The following is a 9,940-nucleotide window of genomic DNA, read 5'->3' on the forward strand; positions in this document are numbered from 1 at the left end:
CTTAATAACTCATACGATGTTTTTTTTTGTATAAGCTGGACTTTTTTTTTTAGTTTTCAAAGTTTTTCTTTGTATATTGACTGCTTTTTCGTTTATGTTCATGTTCAGTCCAGTCCTGTTCTTTTTGCTTGTTTGTTACGCCACTTAACACAGACTCATTCAAGCACAAAAAGACACTCATATCAAGTGTTGTGTCTACACATAACAGACAACTTAGTAAATCTTTTGGTACTTTGTTACCAGCAGCTCATCAAAAAAAACCACATCATTTGTTCCCATTTGATTAGTTGAATCTACAAAAAATGCAAACACAAAACCTTTGAGAGACAAAACAGTATTTACATACACAAGGTAATTCCCAAAGAGCTATTAGTGGCATGGTATGCAGTGTGTGCTTAAAGAATTTAAAATAACTGGATAAATAGAGGACAAAATAAGATCTGGCAGACATAAAAACATAAAATAAAAAATATCTACAGCAGATCAGCATTACCTGAAAGTCATGGCCTTAAGAATTAGGAAAAAAATTCTAGAGAAGGAACAGGACCTGAGAGACGCATCTGGTCTTCATTCTCTAAAAACTCACCAGTGAATGATCTTAATGGTGAGTTACTGTCTCGAAATTACACAAGAACTAGACTGAAAATCAGCAGCAACAGGTCTTATGGATTGATGATGCAAATTTGCAAAGTTTTGGTACAAATCGTCATGAATATGTACGGAGGAAGTCTGGAGAAGGTACAAACAGTCAGTGTCTACTCAGAGGCTCTGTCAGAGTTTGGTGTTGGGGATCTTGTCAGTATTAATGGAATTATTAATGCAGAAAGGTACTGTCAGATTTTCCAAAATTTGATTGCAATACCATCTGGAAGGAATCTGATTGCCAATGACTCAGTGTTTTCAGCAAGATAGTGTTCCTAAATGCACTACAGGTGCAGAAAAAGCATATCTAGTTAGAAAACACACACGGAGGAACAATATCAGTCACGAACTGGACTCCCCAGAGTGCAGACTTCAGCATTATTGGGATCATCTTGACAGAGAACAGAACAAAAGGCTGCCAACATCCAAAGAAGAGCTTTGATTGTCCTTCAAGGCTGGAAAACTACTCCTGAAGACTACTCAAAGAAATGATAAGAAAGCTTGCCAAAAAAAGAGTTGTGGCTGTGTTGGAGAATGAAGATGCTCATACCAGTTATGGATTTTCAAGCTCATTAGAGTGGCAGCAAGTTTTTACATGCTGCATTCTATTTATGAATACATGTTTCAATTAAATCACTGCACATTCCTGTGCAGTGACTTATATTTGCAATATATAAAGAAATAATCAAGACTCTGGCACAGTACTGTTTATCGTATGCCAAATAAATGCAGCTTTTTTGTAACAAACACAATCAAACTTTAAAGATTTTATTAGTTTATTTATTTACTTGTTTTACATTAGAAAGGTAAATCTGCGCTTGACATTTTTATCTACTGTGACCATTAAAGTTTTGGATCTCTCCATTTAATTTAAATAGGCTACCTACAAGGGTGCCAGACAGATTCTATCTTGAAGGATTTGTATAGGATTCTGTATTTTGACAAAAATGAACAGCTGACAATGCCCAAAAAATGCACCAGATGGGTCACAAGTAACATGTCAGCATTGTCTAAATTCAACTGATCGCTTTCTCTGCACTCCAGTTCAAACAATGTGGCCAGAGGTCATGAACATCCATCAGAGATCCTCAGCCTCAGCATCCCTCCCTGCCTATTCATTTGTCATCCAGGGAGCTTTCCATATTTGAAGTAAGACAGGAGTCTACACCATTCATTTTTATAGCTCTGACAATAACCAAGAGGACCACTGTATTTAAATGCAATGACAGAATCCATTTTTTTCTATCACACACTAAATCTGAATCTACTGAGAGCACGTCCAAGTTTACAACACCTCACAATTATTAAACATTTTAAGACACATTACTGTAATTTACCCAGAACAACCCTGCTACACACAAATACAATAAATAAAAGTATCCTCCTTTTTTCCAAAAGCCGCCCATATAGGATGTAAACTGCTAATTGTATTTGTGGGGTATTTGGTCTTCTGTAATTCCTTTGATGTAAACAATGAATTTACATCAAAGATTAATGATTAACATTTATTATATGTCATTACTGAGCCCTGTGATAAGACTAATGACCAGTACAGGGTGTACCCTGCCTCTCGCTCTGTGACAGGCTTCAGCTCCCCCCTCAACCCTGAATTGGATAAGTAAAAGAAAATCGATGGATGGATGGATGGATGGATGGATGGATGGATGGATGGACGGACGGATTTATGTGTGTAATTTGTGTAAAGCTCTATTAAACAGAAATGGTGCAGTCTTTAAAATGCATTAGATGCATAAAGACTTTTGTAAAGTGTCTCAAAGTAGTACAAAATGGCATGAAAGCAGTTACTTTTCACTGGTGAAATAACCGTATCACAGTGATCCTCATTTTTGTACTTCTGTTGTTTTGTACAAAACAACCTAAAGATAAATAATGCTTTCAAGTGAAATTGTGCCAGGCTCTTGGTAATTTCCCAAGCAATGTTTCCCAGAGTGCCTGAGCTGCTGAGCCTGCCCAGATTACATGGTTCACCTCTCTCTCTGCTTCACCATGACAATCACTTTGGAGAGGTGGAGGGAAAAAACACAACACTATCTCACCATGTCTATCAAATTCTGTCAAACAGAGCACACAGAACAATCAAAAGTTATGCCCCCTACTGCTAAAACATTTTTACTTAGAAAATTAATTTAATTATTAGCCTCCAGGTCAATTAAAATTAATGAACTGGTTACAGAATGGAAGTGAGTGAGACACAGAGCTATAACCACTTGCCATACTCTACCAGAGGAATAAATATTTTTTGCCTCCTCTCAGTAGTGAAGTTATGTGAGCAGGTCTCTGCAGAAGATGAAAAATGAGTGGGAATGCTTCTGAGCTGCAAATCTTGTACACTTCTGTTGCCACATGCAGCTTCAAACAGTAAGCTTTCGGGCATCCACCACCACTACAATGGTATGTGGGAAGTGAGCGCCCTCTACTGTGAGCTTAAGGTAATGTGAAATTAAAGAATACGACTCATTTTTCTTCATATTTGCAGTTCTTGGCGGGAATAATGAAAACTTATGAGAATGCATACGGAAGAAGAAGCAGCCATCATTTACACGCCTAAATAAGTATATCACAGTGTAATTTTACTAAAGTGCAAGTTTATTTCAAAGTGTTGGCCCAAGGCTCTAATGTTGTCCAAAGTTATTAAAACTTATCAGTGGGCATTAATTGTGCCAGTTGACATAATGCATCGCTGCATTCAGCTTGAGTGTTGTAGTGTGTATTTTAATTTCATCCCACATAGTGAAGAGCTGAACTGAGACAGACTAGGACATTTATAAAGTAAACTGAGATAGACCAGTTATTGATTTGAGGAAGTATTAAACTATAGAATTGCCATAATACTTCTTCTATTAATTATGGTGAGAACTCTGGGAGACTATTTCCATATAAAATGTAGTATGAGTAACTGTATTGTTCAGCAAAAATGCAAATAATTTCAATTATACAAGGCTCAGAAAATTAATACAATTATTTGCATTTAACCTCTTATTGATTGCTTTTCATTTTTCCTGCATTCCTTTTGCCCTTACCTCTTTTATTTCTTCCTTTTCTACTTGGCTTTCCAGTGTTCAGGCATGCACACACACACAAACACATTCACTTGACTTTCAAAGTTAAAGGGATGGGCCTTCGGGAGAACGGGGGTGTCAGAGTGCGCACATTGTGTTACATAATTGATGCTCCATATTACCTTACATCCTGACGGCCCTGGCTGTGCTACAAACAAAGCTTGCTCATTAACTATTCACTGGATGATTTTGAACAGAAAAATGATTCTGCCGATCAGGAGCTAGCACTGACGCTGCGTCTCTCGGCCCCAGGCGTCTGATTACACAGTTGTGAATAAGACATGTGCTGTCTCCACTGGTCATATTTTAACTTGACAGCTGATCCCCTCACATGTATTCAATGGTCAGATGATGAAGTACTCCTAGATCAAAGGCATGATTGATGGAGGCTGTAGCGAGCTAGACATTGAGATGCTATAGACTGCATAGCTGACAAAGTAGTAAAATCGAATGTATTAACGAGATGAAGTAAACTGAAAGCAGTGATTTATGAACTGTGGTTTCAATAGATCTGTTATTTGGCATTGCCTGCACATACTGTATGTGTCATGGTCTGGCTCATTTTGTTGCGTTTTAGATCAACAACAGAAAACTTATCTCACTATGTACAGTACATGAAATCATTATGTGTTGAAGACATAATAGGTTAAACATATTTTTAAAGGTAAGGAATGCAGAGTGGCTTGAATGCACGTGGACAAAACAATGAATGAAAGCTGAAATTTGTTTTCGATGATTAATAAAGAAAAGCTGGAAAGTTCACATATGTTTGATTGTCCCATTTGTTTATAAAGAATGAAAATAGTCCCATTTGACCTTCTGTATAAATATGCAAATTAAAAAAAAAATCTGTAGAACCACAGTTTGGTCATGGTGCCTTACCGATGATGAGGATGCTCATGAGGAAAACCATGATAAAGAAAATCCACATGAAGAATCTGTCCATGACCTTAGCTATCTTTTTCCATTCTGCCCCCTTGGCGCACGTGGCTCTCTGCTCTCTAAAACAGTTTGCTATGTACTCAACATTGCGCACTAGCTTAGTGTCCATACCAGCGAAGCCACTGCCATGGGTGCAGAAGACACAGGGGCCAAAGGTTACAGTGGGACCCTGAGGTAGAGGCTTTTTATCCTCAGGGCAGCAGGGAATCTTCTGGTCCTCAGAACAATACGGCACCTTATGGTCTTCTTTATAGTAGTCGTTTATCAGAATTTTACCATTAGAGCGTTCATATTTTCCAGGTTCAAAAGTAGATATGTGGGCGCTCTCATCTCTGGTGATGTGGTGCTGAACTCTTGGATGTTGCTGCAGCTTGGAGCTCTGGGATCTGGGATACTTGTCGTTATGCCGGTCCTCTCGGCTACTTTGCCTCCCAGTTTTACCATTTGAATGAATGTGAGTGTTGAACTGCTGGTGACGGACTTCGTCCTGGGTGGAGCGAGAAGACGAAGAGGAGGCAGAGGCACAGTTCTCACCAACTTCATAAACAAAACAAATCTTCGACATGTAGTCAATGATGAGGACTTTTGCCCAGTGTGGAACTGGTTTGGCCTCCACACCACAGAAGTGAATGTTCATGATGAAGATGGTGAGAGATGTGGAGGCTGTGACCATTGTCATAGTGGCGATATAGTACTTCCCTGTGTAACAGGAAGGAACAAAAAACAGATGGAAGACAAGTCCTTGACCATTAACACACTGTAGGTACTAGAAGGTGGCCCGACATCATTATTAAACCCTATGGATTAGCATTGGGATGTTGCTCAAGTTCATATGCATATGAAAGCAGACGAGCAAATACTTTTTGTTCACATTTAAAAATTTCCAACTCCAGGTCAGATTATAGGGTGTGCTATAAATATTTCGACATGTTCGTCCTGTAACATATGGAATGTCATCTTCTCCAGCATGTACACCTGCCTCTCATTCAGTGTCTGCCCCTGTGACCCTTTTAAAGGTGTAACCTTGTGCTATGCTACATTAGATAAATATGGCCCAAGTTTTAACAGTAAAATTCCTAAGGGTACCTTTAATTTGAAAACTAAAAATATACCAATGCATCACTAGATCATAGGTCATTTTTGGACCATGCATGCCTGTACGATTTCTGGTATATTTTTTTAATTATAGAGTGACAGAAACGTAAACCATGCAACAAAAACAAGTTATTAAATATATTTCTAAAAAAACCAAAACCTTCTTACCTATCAGAGGCACACTTTCTGAGGGCGGCATGCTCTCAGCCACCATGAGCTGGAACACTGTTAAAGCTAGAAGAACTGTCACCCCCAGGGAAACCTTTTCCCCAGAGTCTGCAGGCAGATAGAAGCCCAGAGGGGCCAAGAAGGAGATGAGGAAGCAGGGGAGGAGGAGGTTGAAGATGTAAAAGGAGGAGCGACGCTGCAGGAGTACTGTATAGGTGATGTCTGGATACGGGTCAGAGCAACAACCATACATTATGACATTCTTGGTGGCCGGCATTCCACGGCACTCCCACTCAACATTTTCCACAAAGTCTGACAGGTCACCGCTGTCCATGCCCATAATGATGTCTACCTGGAAATAGAGAGGAGGGACACATTTACCAAGAAAAAAGTATGTACACACAGATGTATAATGACAAATACAATGAGCAATGTGTACCTGATCTACATGTCAAAAAGGTCAATCTCAGTTACTCTCTGATCTAACACAGAGGTCAGAGTCACAGCAAGAGCTGGGTCTTGTGTCATTTAACCATTTTAAGTGGCCTGGTAAATTTAGGTGACCCAGATTGCCAATATCCTGAAAAGAAATGTAAGCTACACAGAATCAATATGGGTTTATCCTCCACAGCATGTTGTTCTATCTACATTGTGTTAAACAAGGTATGGTAGTATGGGGAGTATTTCTCCAGACCTGGTTGCCATTGTAAGTCCAGGAACCAAAGGTGAGGTTACACTCCTGGCTGTCAAAGGGGAAGTAGGAGACGTCCACCACGCAGGAGCTTTTGGTGATGGCAGGAGCATCCCAGGTTATCTCCCCATTGTAGCGCAGCCTCACGTTGGTGTCCATGGGCCCAGAGAAATCATCATCAGCTCTAGAGGAGGAAAACAAGTTGAGACCAACTGGCAAGTTATGTGTGTGATTTGGTTAAACAGTGGTCAGATTCAGTGTCTTCTGTTGCTAATTGCTAGTATTTATAATCTCACAAGTAGTCTTTAAAGATAACCATGTAGTCTTTAAACATTGTGAATAAACTTTATATTGAATTATAATATAAGAGACATTAATGGCAGCAAGGAGATTTGTCCACATTCTGAGTTTCTGGAAAATTCATCTATGTGGGCATACTTATTATAGAGGACGAGGTCAGGCCTCCACACCAGGCTGCTAGGGATGTGGATCACATCCAGTCCATCATAGTCCTCCTTATTCCACTTCAGGTAAGCATCATGCCACGTCTGCCTAATCCACAGGTAGGCAATCAGCACCTGGTTCCTTTCATCCTACACAGTCACAGTCATACTAGTCACAAAAAAGGACCTGCAAATGTATGCAAACACAAAGTAGCATGCAACCATTGGGAGAAATTTTTTTTGATTACTTTAAGTGTGAAGATATTAAAACACACACACACACACACACACACACACACACACACACACACACACACACACACACACACACACACACACACACACACACACACAATGATCCATGCAGCTCATAATGCTAAATTAAATGTTATTGCACTGATCATTCCAATTTATGATTTATACTACATGAAAATAAAAAGACACTGACAGAAAAAAGAGGAACTGTGGTATTTGCCTCATTGACGTATATCACACCTTGCAGAAGCTTTATTGCCAGCTTCTTCATTTAGAAATTCTCTATTATAGTTACACATTGCTTAGAGCTCTGGGATATTTTTAGACCATGTGACAAAGTGCATGCTTGCAATCTGCAAGAATGACATGACCACTGATGGTCATGTCATGGCAGTTGTGAAAAACACCAGCTACAGCTTGGTTTTCCTTTGGCCTGTTTATGGTTACTGTCCTCTGACAGGATATGGCCTTATTTTAGTTTCATATTCTTGACTCTTGCAGCGTGTGCATCTTGCTGTCATATAACCCAAAGCCTAACATTAAATACTTCCTCTTTTTTTCCTTCAAAGATACTTTGATAACTTTGAATTTCTCTCAGCATCTTCACTCAGATGCTTAGAAGAACTAATTGTTAATGAGTGGTTACAGATACTAGTTAACACTAGACTCCCAATGTCAGATCCACAACTGCTAAAAACGTTCAAGGTCTATAAGAGGTTATGAATTTCTGCACATGCCTCAGTTACTGTGTCTTATAACTGTATATCTACACAACAGACAATAAGAAAAAAACCCTCTTGATCTTCTCGGTTCACTGCTCATCAACACCAGGTGGACAAACACAAAGCCTCACAATGGCTGAAATCCAGACCCGTCTGTCAATATCAGGTGGATGAGCACAGTAAAGGAGGTTGGGGGAACACATAACCGCTTTGGTAACAGGACACTCCAGTGCGCACACACTCATTTGCTGTCTGACTCGCATCCGTTTCTTCCAAAGTATGACAGAGTGATGACAACAAATGCCCAGATATTATATGGAAACATTACATTCAGCAGCTGGTTTTGTGTCTTCAACTACGCACGCCCAAACCCACACTCACTCCACAGTGAATTAGCAATTCACTGTGGAGTGACGCAGCACTGAACCCAAACGGGAACCTGACCCAGCCGTGTAAGCCACCAGCCGGTCGGTTTGTACAATAGGACGTCATTGACAACGTTAAGAATAAAAGGTCTGTTCACCTCCATGTTTTCCTTCATGCTGGGCTCAGTGTCAAGTTAAAAAACTCAGTTCTTTGCATTTGCATGTTTTCTGCTAAATCGATGTCATTAGTTTTACTGCAGTGTGGCTATTGTATTGGCCAATACATTATATGCCAACTATTGACTGCACAGTAATGCTGTAAGCACAACATACTATTCGTGATTACCACATATTATTCAACATACATAAATCAGATGCTGATGCCACTTTTGTGTGCATGAATCACCTTAACCGCTAAAAGAGAAAGTGCATTTTTACGTTTCTGTAGCTAGACTATTTAAAAGAAATGCTATGACTCTCAGTGAGGTGTTTAATTTTAGTCGTGGACATAATTAACCTCTTCCATTTATAACTCGCCTCTAACCAGAATGCGTGGCACACAAAACAAGACTTGCTGATGAACGAGCACGCACCATGTCTTTGATTTGAGAGAGGGTGACCTGCAGGGTGACGTTGAGGGCTCTGTCTGTGTCGTCCACAGGCCGCAGGGCACTGGAGTAGTTCTCCATCAAATCATTCAGGAGTTTCTGGGCATAGTGACCCTGAGCAGAGTGAATCACTGAGAGGAGACACAAGTGGTCATCTGTCAACATGCAGGAGGTTAAAATAGCTCCTTCTAGTCACAGATTTGAATGAGGGTCTCAATGATTGTTTCCTTTTTCTTGCTGTTTGTTAAAACAATACATTTTAAGGCCACGTGAAGAAAATATTTTAAACTATTATAGGTGGTAAAAGTGCAAGCATTTGTGACTTTATACAGTTATGAAAAATAATGTAAACCTAAGTTAAATGATATAGTCTAGTCTAATAAATTAAAAGCAAAATGGAGAGGTCGCTTTTTTTTCTCCAAAGGAAGACAGGCTTAAGTTTGACTCACCTTTGGGAAGCAGCATCACCAGAAAGATTATTGGGAACATTGCTAGCAAGCCTCTTGGTAACTAATAACTCCAAAGAAGAAATTAAAGGTGGCCTCGACAAGTAATCTAACAGTTCTTGGTTTCATTCCTCGAGATCTACATGATGAGCGTTCAACCCCAATTGAACTCAGATGCAGATAGCAGCGAGCTGTTTCCTCTGGCCATTGTTGCTGTAAGGCCAGCTCCTAATGTTTGGCAGGGGAGGCAGCATGTCTGCTGACTGAGACACGGAATAAAACTCCAGCTATCACATAGCAGCAGCAGACCAAGAGAAACAGGATGCCCACGAATGATCGCCTCGCCACACATGGGGCTATTCGCCTGTGAAGTCAGGTGGGGTACTGGTCTGCTCCTGCAACATGCTGCCGTTATGTCTACGGAGGAAAGATGGGAATCTGAAATTCAGGGGATTGTTAATCTATCATTCAATCAAGCAAAGT

The 9,940-nt window shown here is 40.0% G+C and overlaps 1 protein-coding gene across 1 annotated transcript; it reads right to left on the bottom strand.

Annotated features, from left to right (window-relative positions):
* Positions 1-1,434: 1,434 nt before the first annotated feature.
* Positions 1,435-9,380, bottom strand: LOC134644986 (neuronal acetylcholine receptor subunit alpha-9-II). The gene is made up of 5 exons (XM_063498202.1): positions 8,997-9,380; positions 7,057-7,211; positions 6,622-6,802; positions 5,928-6,279; positions 1,435-5,363 (listed from the first exon to the last, which is right to left on the bottom strand). The coding sequence occupies exons 1-5, from the start codon at positions 9,174-9,176 to the stop codon at positions 4,591-4,593; spliced, it is 1,641 nt and encodes a 546-aa protein (XP_063354272.1). The 5' UTR covers positions 9,177-9,380; the 3' UTR covers positions 1,435-4,590.
* Between the last annotated feature and the right edge of the window lie 560 nt (positions 9,381-9,940).

Source organism: Pelmatolapia mariae, linkage group LG2 (assembly GCF_036321145.2).
Source record: "Pelmatolapia mariae isolate MD_Pm_ZW linkage group LG2, Pm_UMD_F_2, whole genome shotgun sequence".
Classification (NCBI taxonomy): Eukaryota; Metazoa; Chordata; class Actinopteri; order Cichliformes; family Cichlidae; genus Pelmatolapia; species Pelmatolapia mariae.